Source organism: Ornithorhynchus anatinus, chromosome X2 (assembly GCF_004115215.2).
Source record: "Ornithorhynchus anatinus isolate Pmale09 chromosome X2, mOrnAna1.pri.v4, whole genome shotgun sequence".
Lineage (NCBI taxonomy): Eukaryota > Metazoa > Chordata > Mammalia > Monotremata > Ornithorhynchidae > Ornithorhynchus > Ornithorhynchus anatinus.
This window is the reverse complement of record NC_041750.1, coordinates 25553935-25577142: the sequence shown is the minus strand read 5'-3', so window position 1 is coordinate 25577142 and position 23208 is coordinate 25553935. Positions and strand designations below refer to the sequence as shown.

The 23208-nt window shown below is 52.1% G+C and overlaps 1 protein-coding gene across 7 annotated transcripts in view; it reads right to left on the bottom strand.

The window, feature by feature from the left end:
- Positions 1-23208, bottom strand: part of KDM1B (lysine demethylase 1B) — a 30367-nt gene that overhangs the window by 5192 nt on the left and 1967 nt on the right. For 2 of the 7 annotated variants that reach the window (XM_029052955.2, XM_029052959.2), the window contains exons 2-17: positions 19144-19246; positions 17607-17731; positions 16853-16942; positions 15626-15737; positions 15199-15315; positions 13548-13586; positions 11740-11944; positions 10903-11087; positions 9747-9923; positions 8429-8503; positions 7445-7582; positions 5910-6081; positions 4442-4569; positions 3044-3175; positions 2659-2733; positions 1685-1801 (exon numbers count right to left, since the gene is read on the bottom strand). In XM_029052955.2, coding sequence (XP_028908788.1) covers positions 1685-1801; positions 2659-2733; positions 3044-3175; positions 4442-4569; positions 5910-6081; positions 7445-7582; positions 8429-8503; positions 9747-9923; positions 10903-11087; positions 11740-11944; positions 13548-13586; positions 15199-15315; positions 15626-15737; positions 16853-16942; positions 17607-17731; positions 19144-19233 — 1977 coding nt within the window. In that variant the 5' untranslated portion in view covers positions 19234-19246. Of the gene's footprint in view, positions 1-1684; positions 1802-2658; positions 2734-3043; positions 3176-4441; positions 4570-5909; positions 6082-7444; positions 7583-8428; positions 8504-9746; positions 9924-10902; positions 11088-11739; positions 11945-13547; positions 13587-15198; positions 15316-15625; positions 15797-16852; positions 16943-17606; positions 17732-19143; positions 19247-19390; positions 19473-19496; positions 19573-22107; positions 22401-23208 lie in introns of those variants that run through there. The other 5 variants (XM_029052956.2, XM_007666438.3, XM_029052957.2 and 2 more) reach the window with 5 other exon arrangements.

Sequence of the window (23208 nt, the reverse complement as noted above, 5' to 3'; positions counted from 1 at the left end):
GAAGCGACTTGCCCAGAGTCACACGGGGGACAAGTGGCGGAGCCGGGATGAGAACCCCGGTCCTCTGAGTGCCGGCCCCGTGCTCTATCCACTAGGCCACGCCGCTTCTGTATGCAGCATTTCGCTAAACCCCACGGAAGCGGGCCGGGAAACACAGCGGTCCAGCGGAGAGAGCCTGGGCCTTGGACTCGGAGGACCTGGGTTCTGATGCCAGATGCCAGACAAATGCCAACATTATTATGCCAGCTCCGCCGATCAGCCTTCCGTGTGGCCTCGGTCAAGTCACGACACTTCTCGGCGCCTCATTCTCCTCACCTGTCAGATGGGTTTCCCTCTTTTTTCGACTGCGAGCCCCACGTGGGACAGGGACGGCGTCCAACCCGACGGACTTATATCTAGCCAACCCCAGCGCTTAGTACAGCGCAAGGAACATAGCGCTGAACAAGTACCTTAATCATCATTAGTATCATCGGAAGCTCCCCGGAAAATGGCCCCAAATAAACACCAAAAGACTATCCTCAAACGCACGGGGTTTGTCCTTCGCGAATCCTCCCAACTGCGACCTCCTAAAGCATACACGCTTACACAGACTCTCCTATGTAGTCTTAGGAGTAGCTGTAGCAAGCTTTACTGAGCGCCCACCTAATGTGGTGCACCATACTAGGCGCTTGAGAAGTAGAGAATAAAGAGGTGACCCGTTTCCTGCCCACGGAGAGCTTTCACTCTTCACGGGGGAGACGCACACGCACACACGAAAACCGGAGCGGTCAAAAATAAACGAAGCAGACGGCCATTCACGAGCGTGAAGGTGGGTGGAAATGATTTCCCAAGCGCTGGAGTCGACTGACAGGGTGTTGTAGCTCCGAGTGGAAGGGAAATGAGTCGGGGAGGGCTCATTGGAGGAGGAGGGATTCGAACGCGGGGAGAGCTCCGGCCTGCCGGCTGTGCGGAGGGTGGGAGTCCCAAGACGGGGGGGAGAGCGCGAACGAGGGGACGGGGGCGGGAGATCGGCGAGCGAGGTACAGCTAGCTGGGACGTGGCCGGGAGGAACGAAGACGGCGAGTCGGGGAACCGTGGGAGAAGGGAGCAGATAGGTACAGCGGGGTCAAACGGCGGAGAGCCTCGACGCCCCGTGGGGTGATTCGGACGTCACGTCCCAACAGAAACGCACCGACACACGTCCTCCTCTCGCTCGGAATCGTTTCCGCTAGGGAACGGATTTCGGCCTCCCTTCTCGCGTCCTGTTTCTCTCCCTTATTTACTTATGTATTTTTTTTTTTTTTTTTTAAGCTCCACCAAAGGACCGATCCTGAACGGTGTCATACGGACCTGGCCACGGATGAAAGGTAGAAGACGTCTCCGTCCCCTCCGAGCCCACCGATTGGCTCAGGGGTGGCTCCCGGATGGGGATCGGTACGGCAAGGGGGGTGGGGCCAACAGGAGGAAGAGCAGTTGGGGGAGAGGAAGCAGGAGAGGCCGGAGCCGCCACGTCGCCGGAGGCACAGCTGGCTCTGGGGAGAGGAGAGAGCCGGGCGGCAGAGAGAGCAGGGGCCCCCGGGGGGCGGGCAGCCAGGGCGGGGAGGGGGCGGGGGCAGAGAGGGGCCATATCGGTTCCTCCCAGAACGAACCGATCCGGACGCCGTCCGACGCCATGAGATCCGAGTTCGGCCACCGTCGACGTTACCTTCTCGATGACTCCCGCCCCTAGGTTGTTGATGGCCTTGGCCTTCCGCTCCGGCAGCGGCGGGGTGAACTGGATGGCCCCTTTCTGAAGCAGGGCCAGGGGCACCGTGACCAGAACCTGCGGGAGGCGGGGAGAGCCGGTGAACGGCGGGGGCCGCCCCGTCGGCCCCGGCCCCCTCCTCGGGACGCCCTTCTCTCCAGTCGGCGAGGGAAGGCCCCCTGGGTCTGGTCTGGCCACGGCGGGATCCGATCCCCTCACAGGAGACCCTGATCCCACCCTCCCCGTTTCCCGCAACCTTTCCTCCTGCTCTCCGGGACCGTCACATCGGGCCGGCCTGCTGTGCGGCCTTGCCCGACTCCCAGGGGGAGATGCAGCTCAAATAATGATGATGATGATGATGATAGCAATTGTTAAGCGCTTACTATGTGCCAGGCACTGTACTAAGCGCCGGGGTAGATACGAGGTAATCAGGATGGAGAGAATCCCAACCCCACGTGGGGCTCACGGTCGCAATCCCCATTTTCCAGATGAGGTAACTGAGGCCCAGAGATGTGACTGATCCGTCCGGGGTCACACAGAGCAGACCGGTGGCGGAGCTGGGATCACAACTCAGGTCCTTCCGACTCCCAGACCCGTGCCCTAACCACTAGGCCACGCTGCTTCTCTACTGAGGTTAGCAGGCCACTCAATCGAGGCCCGCCCCAAAGACGCCTCCTTTTCCGCTTCCCGGCTAATAACAATTACGGCTTTAAGCGCTTACCGCGTGCCAGGCACTGTACTGAGCGCTACCAAACTGTGACCTCCGGAGCCCGGGCTAGCATTCTCTTTTTCCACGCGCAAGTGACTGGAAAAAGACTCAATCACTGAGCGCTTACTACGTGAAGAGCACTACACTAAGCACTCGGACTCCCTCGCTCCCCGCCACGTGGCCCCGGCCTCCCCGAACCGGGAAGCCCCGGCGACGCTCCCGGTACCTTCTGAGCCGTCCAAACCGTGCCTTCCGCGGTGGTGACCTGGACTTCTTCCCCGCTGTAGTCGACGCTCCGGACCTGCGGTGGATCGGCCGCAAAGGAGGACCCGCGTCGGCTGAGCCCCGCCGGAGCCGAGGACCCCCTCCCGCCCCCGGCCCCTTCACCACGGCCGAGGCTCTCCCGAGCCTTCCCGCTCCTCGCCCGGGTCAACGCTGAACCGACCCAGACCGGAGAGCCTCGGGGAAGGGAAGTCTCACCGGGTCAACGGGAAAACTCGGCGTCACTCCTCCACGGCCTCCGCGCCGCCGTCCCCCCCGGCCCCCCGCCAACCTCCTCCACCGTCAATGAAAGCAAATCCAGAAACACTCCCGGCGTGGCTGACACTCACTGGAAATTTAAGCCTAACGTCCAGACCTTCAGCCAATTTATCAATAATAGCAGAATACCCTGGTGTCAGAAGTGTGTGGTCTCCAGCGAACTGGGCAAAGAACTCGTTGTGGTCCCACGAGCGGGCAGAGACCTGAGGGAGACAACGGATGAAGCTGGGAGCTCGGCGGAAGTGCTCAATAAATAGTACCGATTGCTTAGTCCGGTACCCTGCACGTAGTAGGCGCTCGGTAATTACTACTGATCGAGGATCTAACTCTCAAGAACAGACGGGAGCCGGGGCGGAGGAACGTATAGGACGGCCACTCCGCAACACGATCCAAAAAGATCCAACTGGGCATCCCCCTCTAGACCGTCGGGCAGGGCACGCGTCTGTTATATTGCTATATTGGACTCTCCCAAGCGCTTAGTACAGTGCTCTGCACCCAGAAACCACTCGATAGATATGACTGACTGACCGACATTCTTGTCGAGGAGGGAAGCTCAAAAAAACCCGACAAAATAGAGGAATTGATATTTAGAGAAGGGCACGGTGATAAAAACCCCACTTTTATCACCGAGTCCAGATAGACCGATTCCCTACGGCAAGGCGGGAGATGGCTGAAAAACCCGATATTACGAAAGCAGGTGAATGGTGGGCCACGGAGCTAATGTGAAAAAATAAAACCACAGCAGGAGGTCAGCTGAGAGCCCGGCAACGGCTGAGTGAAAACATCGGCTGCCGTGACGGAGGGGGAAGTCATCCTTTCCACACCTGGGAATTCTTCCGAGACAGAACGACAAGACGGCCATAAAGAGCGGCGGGTGAGCTAATATGGGGAAATTAGATGAGCCAAAGAGAAGGAGATGGAAAATCCCTCAGAAGATTCTGGAACAAACAACGGTCCATTTCTCAACTACACCAAAATCAGGACGCTGAGTAAAGAACCAGCCAGGACATCAAACATCTCTTCTCCAATTAAGTCCTCTTTCGCCAGCTCGCTCTCTTTTCTGCCTCATCTGCGCGCTTGGACCCGGACCCTTTGGGCACTTGGTATTCGCCCCGCGCTCAGCCCCACGGCATTTGTGGGAAGAGCGGGTGTCTTATCCCCGTTTTGCCGAAGAGGAAACTGAGGTACGGAGAGGTGAAGTGACTTGCCTGAGGTCACACAGCAGACAAGTGGCAGAATCGGGACCAGAACCCAGGTCTGATTCCCGGTTTCGGGTTCTTCCCAATGGGCAGAAATTCAGGATTTAAATACAAATTTAAAATTTTAGTTTATATTGGAAATTTTAAGTGCAAAGTGGAGTTTTATTACAACACCCTCAGAGTAGTCCTACGCCTAAATTTCTTTAGACTCTTCCTCTTGGGACTGCCCACTTTCTCAACTTACCGAATAGATCCACCCCACAAACCCACCTGGTAGAGGTTGCTGCCACAGGCGTATTCCAGGTTACTGAGATGAAATTGAAGCACCTTTTCCTCCAGTTCACTGAACTGGATGCCCGACTCCTGAATGAAGGCTTTGTAGATCTCCTGGATCTTTTCTGGAAAGAGAAATACGCCAGCGGTAAAGAGGTACTTTTTTTAAAATCACCGAATCCGTCAGTGATCGCTCATCCCAACCGACCGCTTCCCCTATCCGTAATTTATTTGTAATTTCCTCTCTCTGTAATTATGGGGAGAAGCAGCATGGAGTAGTAGGGATAGAGCACGGGGCCGGGAGTCGTAAGGTCATGGGTTCTAATCCCGATTCCACCATTTGTCTGCTGCGTGACCTCGGGCAAGTCACTTCACTTCTCTGGGCCTCAGTTACCTCATCTGAAAAATGGGGATTGAGACTGTGATCCTCACATGGGACAAGGACCGGGTCCAACTCGATTTGCTCGTATCCATCCCGCGCTCAGTACAGTGTCTGGCACATAGTAAGTGCTTAGTAAATACCATCATCATTACTATTATTATTATTTTAAAGTCTACCTCCCCCTGTAGACTGTCAACTCCTTGTGGGCAGGGATCACGTCTGCAAACTCTGTTCTACTGTACTTTCCCAAGCGCTTAGTATGGGGCTGTGCACCCGGTCTGCACTCAATAAGTACCACCGATCGACTGAACGAGATTCTCCAAAATGGTTCTCCGGATTGCTCTCTGGCTCCGGCATCGGTGAGGGAAGAAGCAGTAGCGGAATTCACTGTCTTCTAGGTGCAGCGCACCTTACTAAACGCTTGGAAAGTTCAAAAGAATGGTCCCAGCTCATAGCGAGCTTCCACTCTTCTAGGGGAAGATGGGCATAAAAAAAAATACTTACAGCTAGTGGGATCAGAGTTCTTTAGAAAGCATCCCAGTAAGATCTGTATTAATGTTTCTTTCCTTCCCTAGATTCTTAACCGAACCTAAATCTTGTCTACAATTTTCAGCGTCCGTCTCATGACATGACTCCCTAAGGTAGAGTATAAAAGAGAAGAACTTCACCTTATTTCATTCATTCGTATTTATTGGGTATTTACTGCGTGCAGACCACTGTACTAAGCGCTTGGGAGAGTACGATATAACAGTAAACGGACACATTTCCCGCCCACGATGAGCTTACAGTCTAGAGGACTGTCGTAAGCTTCCTGGGGCAATGACCCGTGTCTAGTTCAGACTGTGCCACTAGCCTGCGGTGTGATCTCAGGCAAGTCACTTCACCTCTCTGGGCCTCAGATTCTGGCCTTCCCTCCCTGATTTGGGACGGGGATGGTTTTTACCTTGCGTCTACCTCAGTGCACATAGTAGGTGCTTAATAAATACCCTATTACTGTGCCCTGAGGGGGGTGGAAACGACTCCAGGCTGGATAAATCCCTCCTTGCCCAACTGTCACCATTTTGCCGGCCTGTGCCCGCCTACCTCCCAGAGGGACGTCCTGAAGCTGAGTCTTGTCTTTCCTCCACTCGGATACCACATCCAAGATGGCGTTAAAGTGGAAGTCCATGCGCTTGTCGAGAGTGGGGTCAGTTATCCGCCCTCCTTCTTGGATCAAATCGCACCTTTCCCCCAGTTTGTGCATCTTGATGCCGAGCTTCAAAATAGAGAGACGGAGAAAGAGAGAGAGAACAGGAAACCGATTTCTTCAGCAACACGGTCCTGTTTGGGGACTTTGCGGAAAAACGAAACCATCCCATCCGTGTGAGCTGTACAGAGGAGACCACATCTCCGTATCTTTCAAGACACTTAAGTTCCCGAGAGGAGCCTTGGGTTGATGTTCGAAAGGTGTGACTATGAGGAAGATGCTTTATGAAGCGGTAATGGTTCGTACTGAACACGGTGAACTGTATTAAGTGCTTGGGAGGTGCCACAGAAACATTAAGAGAAGCAGCGTGGCTCAGCCGAGAGAGACCACAGACGTGGGAGTCGGAAGGACCTAGGTTCTAATCCCGTCTGCTTGTCTGCTGTGTGACCTCGGGCAAGTCACTTCGCTTCTCTGTGCCTCAGTTCCCTCGTCCGTGAAACGGAAATTAAGACTGTGAGCCCTGTGTGGGACGGGAACCGCGTCCAGTTCTATTAGCTTGAATCTACCCCAGCGCTTAGAACAGTGCCTGGCACGTAGTAAGCGCTTAACAAATACCACAATTACCATTATTCTTATCAAACGTGTTCCCAGCCCATAAGGAATGTCCTCTCTGTGGTTGCTGGAGAGGGAAGTGCCGTACGGTGGCGTAGAGTTTGTCTGCCCTGTCCATGCCTAAACGCATTTTAGAACCCAGAGCTTGACTGTTGCCCTCACCCATCTGTTGGAAGAAAGACAGAAGGAGAAAGGCCCCCACCGATGTGTTGCGGGAATTTTAAGCATTATTCTAGCCTTTGCCCACTGCCCCAGCTGAAGTCTTCCTGGCAAAGAGGTCAGTAGCCCATCTCCTCGGGGTGGGAGGGAGGAGAGGGCGGTGTTTCAGTAGCCACATGGCCCCTGGACTGGGATCTCCGCGATCTGGAAGGTTTTGCTGGTGGTGCATGTGTTGGACTGTAAGTTCTTTGAGGGCAGGGAATATGTAACCTGTTACTGTCGCACCCTCCCAAGCACTCATTACAGCGCCTCATCTTCGGCAAGCATTTGCTAAGTGCCATCGACTGGCTCTGAAAACGGGCGGCAAGAGTCCGTCCGGCAAATCCCAGAATGTCCCAGTTCTCGGTCATCACTTCTTGGGAGCTGATCAGTGTGTAACTTAGCTCTCCAAAGAATCAAAATCTTTAGGGGAAGGTTGAGTCGTTTCTCTCGTCTACCCCGACGGGGGTGAGGCGGAGTTACGGCTGGTCCCATCTGACCCCCGGCAGGAAGTCACTCGTTCGGATGGGAAGCGTCACCTTTCCCCCGTCCACGCCCCACCCAGATGGATGGGCCCCTCTTCTTTTTCCTCAGAAGAAGATGGCTCTCCCTCAGAACCTACCTGCTCGCACATTAACGCCACCGGGTTGTTGACGCAGCCGTTGACGATCTGGGCCCCCCGTCCCACCGTGACCCCGATGAAGGATTTATCATCCCACACCCGGCCGCCAATTCTGTCTTTCGCTTCCAGGATCATGACCTGTGGGGACACACCCATGCCGTTCAGGAGACTGGGAATTCTCAAAAATCAAATCCAAAATCTTCCGAAGGGTCGATAACTCAAACAATCGTTCGGTTTAAGGGTTTCTTTCTCGATAAAGAAAGTGCTGTGGAAGGAGCTAGCAGGTAGAAGACTTTCATCATTTAATTCTGTCCAGTCCTGACCGATTACTTAAGGATCTTAAGATGTTACTTAGGTAACAGAGGTTACTTATACACCAGAATGTCTCCACATTACATTCAAACATTGAGAAGCGGCGGGGTCTAACGGAGAGGGCACGGGCCTGGGAATCAGAGAACCTGGGTTCTAATCCTGACTCTGCCATGTGCCTGCTGTGTGACCTTAGGCAAGTCGCTTCTCTTAGACTCAGTTCTCTCATCTGTCAAATGGGGATTAATACCGTGAGGCCCATATGGGGCATGGACTGTATTCAACCTGATTATCTTCTACCTACCCCAGGGCTTAGTACAGTGCCTGGCACATAGTAATCGCTTAACGAATACCATTAACAACAAAACAACAACAACAAATTGCTTCTCTCCGAGGACAAGCTTCAGCACCATTAGGTCTTGGGCTCAGTGGTGTTTACCGAGCGTTTACTGGGTGCCCAGCACTGTATTCAGCACTTGGGAGAGCACAATACAGCAGAGCCGTATCGGTGAGGTGGCCCCTCAACCAAGGGCTCTGCCATTCGCCGAGAGGAAGGGCCCTGGAGGATGCAGGCCCAGGGATATCGGTCCTGATCTGGTTGACCCTGGACCACGGCAAATGAGAGTCCACCGCTGGCCCCCGTGACGCGACGATCCCATCCGGAACGCCGCTTACCTTAATGCCGAAGTTTTGCAGTTGCCTAGCAGCCGCTAATCCCGAGGGACCAGCCCCGACGACGATGACGGATTTCTGGAAAAAGGAAAAACCCTCGTCAGGCTGGCCCGGGGAGAATTTTTCCACAAGGAACTAACTGCTGACTGGAGAGCTGCTTCAGCTCTGCTTTTTGTCAAATCTTTGCTAAATGTCTATTTTCCTCTGGCAGACGCGGCTTCATCGAAAACCTTTCCGATCATGGCGGTGTCACCTCTTTCCACAGACTGAGAAGATGCCGTCTGCCGTCTCCTCATCCTGACACATCAACCAGTTCCTCGGGAATCTCTCTTCGCGATGAACCTATTTACGTATCTCATTCTGACGGCGGGGTGGAGGCTATGCTTAGTTGTGATTGTGAGTACGTTAATCTATTGCTACTTATTAGTAACTATTATTAATATATTGTAATCTATTAGTAAAGCTTAGCAGCGTCACCATGTTCTGGTACGGTGTGCCCCGTTTTTACACAGCGTAGTCCCACCTTGACCTTTAAATCTCCCCCCAGGAATTCCCAGCAATGGGCTGCTGGAGTCGGAAAACTTCCTTCTCTCCCTTCCTTGTCCTCCCGCCTCTAGGCTGTAATCTTGTTGTGGGCAGGGAACCTGTCTGCTAGCTCTTTTGTACTGTCCTCTCCCGAGCGCTTAGTACAGTGCTCTACACATAGTAAGCACTCAAATATCAACGACTGATGGATCGATCCCACTCTCTCAAAGGCAAAGAGGAAAGGGATTTCAATCTCTGTAAGGGAAGGGGGCCTAGTTCCAACCCACTCCTAGCGCGAACACGGACCGCACGTGCCATGTTTTAGCGCGTGTCCTAGGTGCCAACTTTTCAGTGTGAGAATTGGGATGGAGAGGGGGCGGGGATTTTTTGGAGGATGGGCAGGGAGAGGGGACAAGGGACCAGAGCGGGTAAAACACTGCAAACAAATGGGAGGGAAAGCAGAAAACAGTCTTTTCTTCTGCCTGCCTGCAAATTCCCAGGAGAAACCCTGCCCCCTTACCCCACCCCACACCCTCTCCTTCACTAGCAACGCCAAAACCGAGCCCGAAAAAAAGACTTGAGAAAGGGGGTAATTTGGGGGGAAATCATCTGCCAAAAATAGGGATCCCGGTCCATAATATAGGTTCATAAAAATAGGGGTCCCTCTGTCCTGTCAGAGATCGGAGATGAGCGCATCTCGGTGTCCAGCTCCCAAAGTTAAGGGGGACCCAGTGCCAGAAAGAGGGGCTCCCACGCCGCAGGCCTCCCTACTGGGGTTCAAATAACGGCCACCTACGCTGTGGTAGTCTTTGGGGAGGAGATGTTGGTCGGGGCCGACCGACAGAACCCCGGTATTGATGAGCCCTTTCCTGGTCATAAAATAAAGTATTCTTTCCACCTCCTGTACACAGCGAATGCGCACCAGCCCTCGGACGATGATGTGGTGAGTGCACTTCTGTGGGGTGAGGGCTTCCTGGGTTGGGGAACAAAACAGAGCCATTAGAAGGGCCACACCCGATCGCACCAAGGGGTTGCCAATGGGTCACCACGGAGGAGAAAGGGGAGGGAGACAGAGACGGAGGGCACAGGTTCCTCCATCCTCTGCAGCGGCAGCAGTGGCGCTTGTTAAACTCCCCCTAGGTATAATGCCGTGCCGTACTAAGCGCGTGGGAAAGTACAACGGCCAAAAGTGACATATTTCCTCCCCGCCGGGGGCTTCAACTCAATGGAAGCTTTTGCTTCACTGGAACCCTGAAGCGATTCCATTCCCTAAAAAGTACCCTCAATCCCATCGACCCTTCTGTTGCCTCTTGCACGGGTGTATTTATTTCTGCCCACCTTCAGCATTTGTTTATATGGGTGTATCTGACTGAACAAGCCACTGTATTTATTCTGATTCCACAGTTGGGGGACTACGTCGTTGCCTGGCTCCGCCATTTAATAATAATAATAATGTTGGTATTTGTTAAGCGCTTACTATGTGCCGAGCACTGTTCTAAGCGCTGGGGTAGACACAGGGGAATCAGGTTGTCCCACGTGGGGCTCACAGTCTTAATCCCCATTTTACAGATGAGGGAACTGAGGCCCAGAGAAGTTAAGTGACTTGCCCACAGTCACACAGCTGACAAGTGGCAGAGCTGGGATTCGAACTCATGAGTCCTGACTCCAAAGCCCATACTCTTTCCACATTTAAGCGGAACGTGGACAGGGAACGTGTCCTGCATTTCCATTGTGCTTCTCAAGTACTTACCGCGGTGCCCCGCACCGAGGACGTGCCCAATAAACACCGTCATCACCGTTACCACCCCGACGCCGATGCAAATCTAGCCCAGTGCTCGGCACACAGTCAGGGCTTGACAGATGCCATCCTTACTGTTATTACGACGATGATAAAGAACAAGTACCGTAAAATCCATTCGGGACCCGGGCTCTTGGCGGCCGGCGCCGCTTACCTTGCAGTTCGTATACCACAGAGCGAGGATGAGGTTCCTCAGGGCCAGATAGAGGGTCGGGTCGCGGGAGTACTCCGGGAACTCATAGAGCTCGTCCAGTTCCATCACGTCGGGCCGTACGCAGAGAGCCTTCCCACACTCGTTGGGCTGGTAGAAAGGCTGAAAGTACCGGTTCATCCCTGCAACTGGACGCGGGCCCGCCGGGGGTTAGCTGAACTCGGCCGGCCCCTCGGCGGCCGCCGGGGCCCCGGCCCGTCGCACAAACCCGACGGTCCCTCGGCTCAGAACTTCCCGCCCTCCCTGCAGAGTCTCGGGCAGCGGGGAGGAAACCCAGACGGAGCGAGCTGGAGATTCTCGACATCTTTCAGCCGCTTAATCAACTAATGAGGCCTGAGGTGAGCAGCCGGGTCACGAGAGGGGATCTGCCGCTACTGGGCCCAAAAGGTGGGCTCTAATCCCGGCTCCGCCACCTGTCTGCTGTGTGGCCTTGGCCAGAGTCACTTCACTTTTCTGCGCCCTGTAAAATGGGGATTGAGGACTGTGAGTCCCATGTGGGATAGGGACCGTGCCCAACCTAATGAGCTTGTGTCTACCCCAGTGCTTAGAACAGTAATTGACACACAGTAAGCGCTTAACGAATACCGTCGTCATCGTTAGTGTTATTAGATCTGATCTACACGGGGGACAGAGGTGCGGTGTGGGAGAACGGGTCCGGGCGGAAGGAGATCGGCCGGCCAGAAAGGAGGGCTTCCCGTTCCGTTCCCGGCCGGGGGGGGGACCGACGAACCGGAGAGAGGGGAAGGAGGGCGGAGGGAGGGCTCCGGCCGTGCCTCTTACCGACCACGTTAGGGACGGCCTTGCAGTGCTCCAGCTTGATGGGGTGGCCCTCGCCGAGCAGCCGGTTCGTGCTGGTGCAGGAAGGGCTCATGCCCACGCAGTCGGGGTAGTAGGCGGAGAGGAAGGGGGCCGCCACGCTGTCCTTCAGGAGAGGAGGGAGGATGAGCATGGAGTACCACCAGTGGTCGGACACTTCGGCCACGCGCTGTGACGGAGGGGGCGGGAGGGAGGAAGAAGAGAGAGGGAGTGTGGGAATGAAAGAAACCCACCTGAAAATGCCACCTAGAATATATGCGTAACAGTTTTCCTCATCCGGACCGTCCTTCCTCCCCGTTTTCTTCTCTTTACCCCAGACCCAGACTTAACACGCCCACTCAAAGCAGTGATAGAACAACAACAAAAAATCAAACAATAGCATTTTCTGAAGGCCCGATGAGAGTACAGGACCGTACTAAACACATGGGAGATTACAACAGAATGAATGGGCCTGATCCTTGTCCTCAAGGAGTTTCCAATCTAGCAGAGGAGGCAGGTGCTAAAATAAATCCCAAGTAGGAAGAAGCATGAGAAGCAGCGTGGCTCACGAGAAGCAGCGTGGCTCACTGGAAAGAGCACGGGCTTTGGAGTCAGAGGTCATGGGTTCAAACCCTGGCTCTGCCACTTGCCAGCTGTGTGACTTTGGGCAAGTCACTTAACTTCTCGGTGCCTCAGTTCCCTCATCTGTAAAATGGGGATTAAGACTGTGAGCCCCACGTGGGACAACCTGATTCCCCTGTGTCTACCCCAGCACTTAGAACAGTGCTTGGCACATAGTAAGCGCTTAACAAATACCAACAAAAAAAAAAAAAACAACAACAATAATAACTGTAATATTCGTTAAACTCTACGTGCCAGGCACTGTACTAAGCACTGGGGTGGCTACAAATGTCAGGTTGGACACAGTCGCTGTCCCACATGGGGTTCACAGTCTTAATCCCCATTTTACAGATGAGGGAACTAAGGCACAGAGAAGTGACTTGCTCAAGGTCACACACAAGACAAGTGGCAGAGCCGGAGGTCCTTGTGACTCCCAGACCCGTGCTCTATCCACTAGGCCATGCTGCTTCAGGGACTTCTGATATGGAGATAGGCTCCCGTTTGCCATCCCAATACTTCCATCCTTCCTCTCCCAACCCCCAACCCCACCCCCCCCATGACAACCGATAGACGTCAACGGCCGAGGGCTGTTTCTCGATTTGGAAACTGAGTCGGACAGCGGTGAGACTCCAACTACTAGGTGTGTGAGAAGAGCAAATTTTGAGCCTGAATCGGGATAGGGAGAAGCAGCGTGGCGTAGCGGATAGAGCACGGGCCCGGGAATCAGAAGGTCAAGGGTTCTGCCACTGGTCTGCTGAGTGACCTTGAGCAACTCACTTCACTGGGCCTCAGTTCCCTCAGCTGTCAAATGGGGATTGAGACTGTGAGCCCCACGTGGAACAGGGGCTGCGTCCCACCCCATTTGCTTAATTCCACCCCAGCATTTAGTATAATGCCTGACAGAGTAAGTGCTTAAAAAAATACCACAATTATAACTGGGAATTAGACTGGGAAGTTCGGATAGTGAAGCCCAAAGTGGGACAGGGATCGAATCCCATCTGATCATCTTGCATTCAACCCCACCGGGTTTAACACCCCAGGGCTTAGGCACACAGAAAGCACTTCATACTGTTATTAATTTTTTGCATTATCATCGCTATTAATAGGGAACATCAGATGGACCATCAATGCAAATCAAGAGGACCGGCGGACTCGACGGGCAGATCACTTACGAGATCCTCTGGGAGAGAACACTGGTCAGGCCCCTCGATCTACAAAAGAAAATGACGACGGATTAACGCCAGCATCAGACCTGCAGTGCGGTCACAGGGAAGACTTGGTCAGTCTGGGAAACAGCGTCTCTAAAGAGGTGAGTTGGCCCTCGGACCTTTTCGGAAATCACCCTAGGGAACGAGATCCCAGGACGCACACCTGTTTCCCGCACCCAAGTCCACAGGCTGAAAGCTAACAGGCCACGGACGCGATCGCCACCCTCCTGTTACACACTCTAGACGCTTTTGCTCGGGAACCTTAAATCCTCCCGCCAATGGTGAAAGGCAGGCGAGGAGGAAGAAAACGTTGCGCTTAGGATTCGACGGGCCCAGGCACGGATTCAGCTGGCCTGCTAAGTGGCAAATTTCTAGCTGGGTGGTTCCGTGCCGTAACCGTGACCTCTCCAGATGTTGTACCCCGCTGAAAAGGGCTCACCTTGTGTTACTTGGATCCCCAACTCCGTCCCCCGATCACCACCACCGCCAAATTTCTAGCCTCCCCGGATCCCTCCTTCCCCTACATCGCATCTCCCTCAGTCTGTGCAGTTCCAAGGCGGCGGGATTCCCGGCCCTCGGCTGGGCTTACGTTCTTGAACCCCCTCCTGGAGGTGTGAAGGATTATTACTCGCTCTCTCATCATCATCATCCTCATGAGGTATTTATTTAGTGCTGATGAGGTGCAGAGCACTGAAAACAATCGTATTTATTGAGCACTTACTATGTGCACCACTTTACTAAGCGCTCAGGAGAGTACAATAGAACTGCATCTCCCCGCCCCCGATCCCACAGCATTTATGTACATATCTGTAATTTATTTATATTGTCTGCCTCCTCCTCTAGACTGTGAGCTCGTCATGGGCAGGGAATGTGTCTGTCTGCTGTTATATTGGACTCTCCCAAGCGATTAGTACAGTGCTCTGCACACGGTAAGCGCCCCATAAATACGATCGAAAGGAAAGGAAAACGGAATTAGTAGTCGCATTCTCTGGCCATAACGAGCTTACAGTCTAGAGGGGGAGGGAGACATTAATCTGAATAAAATGCTTGGGAGCATACCACAGAGGCAGACAGGAGGAAACAGCCTGCCAGCCTCCGATTCATTCATTCAATCCTATTTATTGAGCGCTTACTGGGTGCAGAACACTGTACTAAGCGCTTGGAAAGTACAATTTGGCAACAGGCAGAGACAATCCCTACCCAACAATGGGCTCACGGTCTAGAAGGGGGGAAACAGAGAACAATACAGAGCAAGTAGACAGGCATCAATAGCATCGAAATAAAGAGAATTACGGGTATATACACATCATTAATAAAATAGAATAATAAATATGTCCATATATACACAAGTGCTGTGGGGCGGGGAGGTGGGTAGAGCAGAGGGAGGGGAGGAGGAGCAGAGGAAAAGGGAGGCTGATGCCATGTAGGATCCGGTAGCAAACCCCTCTTTTTAAATGACCAGTTGTGAGCGTTCAGGAAAGCGCCCATCTCCTCTATTCCCCTTGAGAAGACAACTAGAAAATGCCCAGGGAGAGGAGAAAACCACCTCCGCGACTCCCTTCCCCACAGAGCTCCCTGAGCGGCAGCAAGCGAAGCCGGGGCGCGCGGCGTTCACCTTGACCGACGTGTTGGGTTTGGTGCCGCATCGGTACGACTTGGCCATCTGGGAGGTCAGCTGGATCTCCTTGGTCAGTTGCCGCCATTTCCCACACTCGGGTCTCGTGCACTGCACCTGCAGGGGAAGGGAAGGAACAAACCGACGAGAAGGGGAGTACTTCAACCTTCCCTTCTTGCTTCTCCCCTGAGCATCTCTTCGAGGGCTCGCGCTCTCCAGGAGCCTTGTTTTGGACCCTGCCCCCATGCAACTGGCCCTCCATCCATCCTCCCACAGTGACCCGCTTTCCCCCAATTCAACATCAGACAGGGAGCCAACAGGAGAAGTCTTCAGGTGGAGGCAAGGAGGGCTTGTTCTAGCAACAGGGCTCACCGAAATCTGCCCCACCGTGCTTCCAGAACACGGCCCGGAGCGCCACGCTCCTTACCCAATATGGAAGCTGCTGGTCAGCCATGAAAGCTTTGGGGCTGGGTTCGCTTTTGCCATTACTAGTCCAGATCCTCTTCCACGAAGTGTATTTATCATAACCGTCTTTATGGCTGAGGAGAATCCAAGTCAAATGATCAGGGATTGGAATTCTGACATGGGACACGCAGTGCTGCTGGTGTAATAAGAATCGTATTTAGCAAGGGCTCGCTGGGTGCCAGAGCACCGTGCTAAGCGCTGGGGAACCCGAGAAAATCAGAGCAGACGGTCCCGGCCCCCAAACGGGGCTCGGAGTCTAAAAGTTAAGGGAGCCGAATTGCTGGAAAGGGAGGGACGTTGGCTCCAACAAACGAAAAAGTTGGGAAACAGAAGTTAGTTGTTATGTGAACTGCTCCATGGGGGCAGGTACCACATGGGGCCAGTGGGGGATCACGGTGAACCCTTGACCAGACCCGGTGGTCCAGCACCCAAGGAAGAGATGTATTAATAATAATAATAACAATAATAATGAAAATAATGAAAACTATAGTATTTGTTTAGCACTTATTCTGTGCCAGGCACTGTTCTAAGCGCTGAAGTGTATACACGCAAATCGGGTTGGACACAGTCCCCGTCCCACACAGGACGCCCAGACTTAATCCTCATTTTACAGAGGAGGTAACTGAGGCACAGAGAAGTTAAGCGACTTGCCCAAGGTCACACACCCAACAAGTGGCACGGACTAGATTCTCCACTCAAGTCGGGGCCCAACACTCCCTAGCAAACGTTCACCAACCGATTTGTCCATTCCGAGTACTTAGTACAGTGCTCTGCACATAGTAAGCGCTCAATAAATACTTTTGAATGAATGAATGAACTGCGATCTTTGAGATTCAGATAAAAAGATCTTCGATATTCAGATGGACAGCCAAAGGCTTCTTGTTAAACTGCAAGCTCCTTGAGGGCAGGGATGGTGTCTTTTACCTCTTCTATACATTTCTTTGCTCTGCTCACAACGGCGCTCAATAAATGCCCTTTACTGGTTGATTTATATACCGCAGATTATCGGAGTCGGGAAGGATTTCAATCGTGGGCTTTGAAAATTCACGGGCGGGGAACGTGCCTGCTAATTAGGTTGTACTGTAATAGTTTGGTGCTCTGCACACAGTAAGCGCTCAATACCACTGATTGACCGCTTCACCCAGCCTTGCTTAGTCTATCTAGGGAGAAAGGCAACGAGTACACGTACCTTCGATAATAGTGGTCAAAGCATTCGTTGCAGAAGTGTTCCCCACAGGACAGGTGATACCACCGCGAGGTGTAGCCATTTTTAGCACACCTGGGCCAAGAAACACACAGACACACACACACGCACACGTGTATGCAATTAAGAAACAAAGAGCAATCCTCTCCCAGGCCAGATTTGTTTATTTTAATTGGATTATAGCAGAGCCGGTAAGACATTTTCATATTTCCCCTAATAACAAGGGAATAGAGAACGGGAACTGATAATTCGCTTGACTGCAACAATATGATACGATGAATTTTTCTACATAATTCTGCCTCAGACGACGGGCCCCGCTTCTGAACTGCTTTCCCAAGAGGAATGGAAATGTGTAGAAGTATATTCTCTCTTGGAGAGTCGCCCGGGGAGATGATTCTGCCGTGGGCGACGGTCTGATGGAACCGACAGTGGCCTGGAGAGCGGGCTGACTTGGATTCCAGCCTTGCTCATTTGTGCTCTCTGACTAAACCTGAGGGTTTCCAGTCAGGGCTGGAGAGACTCAGAATGGCGGCCGCCGGGCCTGCTTGCTCTTTGAAGCCTGGGCTCACGAATGAATACAATAATAATGACAATAATAATCCCCTCTAAAATGCTTGCGCCCTCCCCGCCCCCACACTCAAGGTGAAAAGCTGGCCCCTAAAGGAGGGCACGGGTTCTTGACAAAGTACCGTACGCTCCCAAGCGCTCAATAAATACGATCGATTGATTTCCCGCCAACCTTTCGGCCGCACTAGCGAAGCAGACAGGACACGTTGCGGTGCACCCCGCCTTCTCACACTTCCTGTACTTCTTCTCCGAGGCGTCGTCCTCGTCATCCGCTGCTTCCGTGGCTTTTTTCTTCACCTGGGGAATAGCCCGGGGAAAGAAAACCTCTCAGGATTGGGGGATGAAGGTTCTACGCGATTTTCATCATCCGATCGTATTTGTTGAGATCTTACTATGTGCAGAGGACTGTGCCAACTGTTTTTTTTGACCGGGGGTGGGGGGGGGGAGCTGAGCACGAAGATCTACGCGCTTCAGTTTCTGACCTCTGGTCTTCCAGACCCCAACCCCACAGCACTTTGGTACCTATCTTTAAAATACAGACTATAAATGACTTACTTATTCATATTAACGGCTGTTTTCTCCTCTAGGCTGAAAGCTCATTATTGGATGGGGAACGTGTCTGCTCATTCTGTTGTACTCTTCTCTCCCAAATGCTTAGGACAGAGTTGTGTGCATAGTTAGTGCTCAATAGATACGACTGAAGAGACAAAAATGAAGGGGCTCTGCAGCATGGCCAGCAGGTCGGGGCAGTTGGGGCACAGTAAGTAGGACGATTCAGGCTGCCGGTCGTCGTTGGATTGGCGACACGGTGGGCCTCTGAAAAAAGGCACTTCCAATCAAAATACTTTAAGTCCGAACTGATTTTCTCAGTGGAACAAAGGTAAAAATGCAGGATTGGTTCCTAAAACCAAAGTCCGATACCCCACTTGTACTAAAATCACCCAAAACTGTCTACTGAATCAATTACAGATAATAGAGCCACATTCAAGTATTTGTATCGTGTCCAAATGGTTCCACAGTAAGGTAGTCAACTTTTGCTTTATTGAAAGTAAAATGGACACGTTAACTAAGGACTCCGTCTGGTGGACCGGTAATCCCGCCCCTGGTCTCTCCCACTCTTCCCACCCTCCCCCTTTAAATTTACCCGCTTCTCCTAATCCTCCCACACCACAACTTTTCAAGTCGTTTCCCCATTTTCCTACTCCTGCCCCCTCCCCCATCTGAGAGAGTTAGTACCATAAAAGACTCTAGAGTTGCAAAGTTGAAATCGATGGGTGTAATGTTGAAACGGGATGTGAATTTAGAAACGCAGTAAGTGTTGCTGGTCCTGACTTGAAACCTAAGTCATTCCTTCATTCGATCGTATTTATTGAGCGCTTACTATGTGCAGAGCACTCTGAGCGCTTGGAATATATAATTCGGCAACAGGTAGAGACCATCCTGGCCCAATAACAGGCTCACAGTCTAAACGGGGAGACAGACAGCAAAACAAAACAAATAGTCTGGAGTAAGAGGTCACTCAGAAGGAGAAAGTATTTCCATTGTGAATTTTATTATGCCAGGAATTACAACCAGACTTCTTTTTTGAACTAAACTGTAATCTGACTCTGGATTAGAGTGAGTTCCGGGAACCATAATGGCGAGTCGCTGACAGGACACTCACTGGCCTGAAGGATCTGTCACACAACACCTGCAAAAAGTGACTCTACCTGTCTTCCGGAACTCCTCAATGGAAGATTGTCAGGAGACTGGTCAAAAGGGGCTGGTTTTTTCTTTGTTCGGACCCGAAGGGTTGACATTGTATCCCAGAGTCTGCAAAAACAGTTAAACGAAATGATTAAATATATATTTAATATAAATATATTAAGTGTATATATGTATGTGCGTATGTGCGCATGCGTATACACACACATGCACAAAAATATATTCATTCAATCTTATTTATCAAGCGCTTACTGTGTGCAGAGCACTGTACATGGTTGTCTTTTATTTTCAAAGAGGACAGCACTGAACGGGGTGCATATGTGATTGGAAAGGGTCCCGTGCAGAGGCCTGGACCCACCGTACACACAAAGGACAGTCCCGTGTTGTTCAGTCACGACACTCGACCCATTCGAACTCTTGAGAGGAAAGAAGGGCTACAGATCAAAAAGAAAGTATAAGTGTAAATGTTTTCTAAGGATTCTCTCCCCCCCCCCCTTGGGGTGTAAACTCCTCGTGGCCAGAGAACATGACACTTCTTTATTCTCTACTTCCCAGGGTCTTTGCACATGCTGCTGCTTTTTTTTAAGGTTGAATGGCAACCACAAGAAAGAGAGATGCTAACTGGAAAATAAAGAAGGTGGAGGACAGAAAGGAGGGGAGAAGAAAGGTCGGAAGGAAAAAGAAATGAAGGTGAGGGCACTGCACAGTAAAAGGCTAACGCAAACCGCATCAGCTGCCGGGCTCTCCGAAAGCGGGGAAGCCTTTGGGTGACATTAGAACTGTACTGGGACAGATCTATTAATTGCTTCGGCCTCTCCTCGCCCCCCTCCCTGATATGAAGGTTGGGTAGGATGGCATTTTTTTCCACAGCTCCCCCCGAACAGCTTACAAGCCACTGCACTGAAGGATCCTCGAAGGCAGGGATCAAGTGTGTCATCCCCGTTGTACTCTCCCGACACTTAGAACAGAGCTCCGTTCGGGTAAGTGCTCCCCAAATACTACTGAACGATAAGAGAGCAGAGCCTTGAATGCCCTCCCGCTTCACGTCCTTCAGTCCACCACTCTCCCCACCGTCGAAACTCTCCTAAAATCAGCGGCCTTCCCTGAGCCCTCATTTTCCCTACCCTCTGCGTCACCAATGCACTTGGCTGGGCACCACTTAAGCAATTTGATAATCACCCCAGACCCCAGCACTTAGGTACGTAACCTTATACTCTGTTCTCCCTAACCGTAATTTATTTTTACGTCCGTCTCTCCCTCTATACTCTAAGTTCCCTGTGGGCAAGGGTCGTGTCCACCAACTCTGTTAGACTGTACTCCCCCAAACGCTTAGTACAGTGCTCCGCACACAGCAAGTGCTCAGTAAATACTACCGACTGGCTGGCAGACCGCTGTTAGTCCACACGGGTTAGTAGAAACCTTAAAGTCCAATACTCTTTCTATCCTGCCAGCAAGACAAACTCTTTTGGATGGTCTGTGCTCAAAAATTCCTGGTTTCTAGATATGTTTATTATACCCTGAAAGGTCGATCAGCAGAATTTATTGAGCACCCTCTGCGAGCTGAGCACTGTACTAGGCATTTGGGAGAGTACAGAGGAGGTACTAAACCTAATCACTGCCCTCAAGGATCAGACATTCTGGCAGAATGTCATAGGTTCATGTCGCGGGTGTGGATTGTATTTATCCATTTTTAGAGAGATTTTGTTAACGTTTCCCAGATTAAAAAGCCCTCGAAGGCCGGGATTCTCTCTCCTAACAGTTTAATGCAGTGGTCTATACAAGTAGGCACTCAGTAAGTACTTCTGGTTGATGCAGTGAGGCCTCGTGGAAAGAGCACGAGCCTAAGACTCCGAGGACCTGGGTTCTAATCCCAGTTCTGCCACTTACCTGCTGTGAGATCTTGGGCAAGTCACTTAACTTCTCTGGGCCTCAGTTCCCTCATCTGCAACATGGGGATTCAAGACCTGTTCTTCCTCCTACTTGGTCTCTGAGCCTTATGTGAGACCTGATTATCTCCTATCTACCTAGCGCTTAATTCGGCGCTTGACACATAGTAAGCACTTAAATTCTCTAATAATTATTTTTCTTATCATCACTGATCGAATGAAGGCTGCCAGCAAAATGAAGATGTCTCCCCTTCACGCTTTTTATTTCAATACCTCCACACCCTAGTCATTCTTATGATACTCAGGAAGGACTTAATTCCACATGAAACCGTAGCGGGATGTAAATAGAGACTAAACACAAATTATCCTCTTTTTATTTTCAGTGTTACCAACTGCTGGACTCGGGCCAAAAATCACTGACTATATCTGCACATACCAGCAAAAATGTCAAACAAACAAGAATTAGCACAGGACAGTAACACAGAGGGGGTTATTTTAGAAGCACAGAGCTTAAGCAACACTGGAAATTCAAGCCCTTACAAAGAAAGTATCAGCACATTTCAATTAAGCCTTCAGCAGCCATTTCAGCTCCCTGTAGCATGTTATCTGTTACAACATAAACAATAATACATTTCAAGGTTCGCTTAAACAGGAAAAACAGGAACAGAAAATATCAGCCACACATAATGGGGCCAGATGAATGTCTTCCTGGGAAAACATCTTCTGATTCTCTAGTTGTTAAATTTTCAATCTTACGCTTTACTAATGGAGTGCTGGATTTTTTAAAAATTATTACTAAAGTAGTTCCCTTGAACGCGGTGGGGGGAGGGAGGTTCTTTTTGTTTTGAAGAAAACAAGCAGGTGATTTTGACTAGAAACTGAGCAGTCCCTCGGGAACTTCTCAGCCAGTCTTACTCTCTTGAGATGCCCAGGGGAATCTGACCTGGCAAATTCTGACACTCTCCTAACTTTTCACCAATTTGAAATGACCTTTCCCTAAGCCCGCCTTTCTGCCGTACTTTAAGTTTCCCCCCACACCCTTCGGCTATTGATTTAAAAAAGAGAAACGACAAAGAGAATCACCTCAATCCCCAGTCACCACCAGAAGTCGAGGCACAGATTTTTGAGCAGCACCTGCATCTGGCACAAGATGGAAAAACTAGAAACTTCCTCTAGAATTGAGCTCCTTGTGGCGAGGGAAGGTGTCCACCAACTCCGACATACTGAACTCTACACCGTACAGGGCTCTGCACACGGTAAATGCTCAAGAAATGTGACTGATGACCGACCGGGAGTAGGAAAAGAAAATCGATAGAGAGGCGGATAGACAACGTGGGGGAGAGAAATGCAAGTTATGAGCCACAGGAGGAAAAAAATGGGTGCCCGTCACTGCCCACATCATTTCAACAGGCTCCAGCTCTCTCTGTTTGGGTAACACCCAACGAGTCAAGAAGCTGCAAACAGCACCCAACTATATTGAGAAACAACAGCTCGGGTCCCGGGACTGCCCCTGCCCCATTCTTGCCCCCCAGACCCCTGACCCGTCCCCTTTGCAACCCTGTCCTGCAGACCCCCAGGCCCGTCCCAGCTCTAACCCTGCGCAGTCTCCAGACCCCCGCCCCCACGCTGCCCCCCCAGACCCAGCCCCATTCCAACCCTGCCCCAGCCCTGCCCCCCAGGCCTCCGACCCTTCCCAGCTGCAGCCCCGCAGACCCCCGACCCGTCCCCCTGCCAACGCTGCCCCCCAGAACCCCACCCCAATTCTGCTCCCCAGACCCCCCAGCCCGTCCCAGCTCCAGCCTCGCCCCAACGCTGCCCTCCAGACCCCCCGGCCGGGCCCGGCTCGATCCCAACCCCTCCCCGCTGACCCACGCCGGTCTTGTCCAGCCCTGGCCTGTCTGGTCCTGTCCGGCCCTGTCTAATCTGGCCCTGTCTTGTCCTGTCCGGCCCGGTCCTGTCCTGTCTGGCCCTGTTCTGTCCGGCCCTGTCCTGTCTTGTCCTGTCCAGCCCTGTCCTGTCTAGCCATCTTGTCCGGTCCGCCCCTGTCTGATCTGGCCCTGTCTTGTCCTGTCCTGTCCGGCCCTGTCTGATCTGGCCCTGTCTTGTCCTGTCCTGTCCGGCCCTGTCCTGTCCTGTCTGGCCCTGTCCTGTCTGGTCCATTCCGGCCCTGTCCTGTCTAGCTGT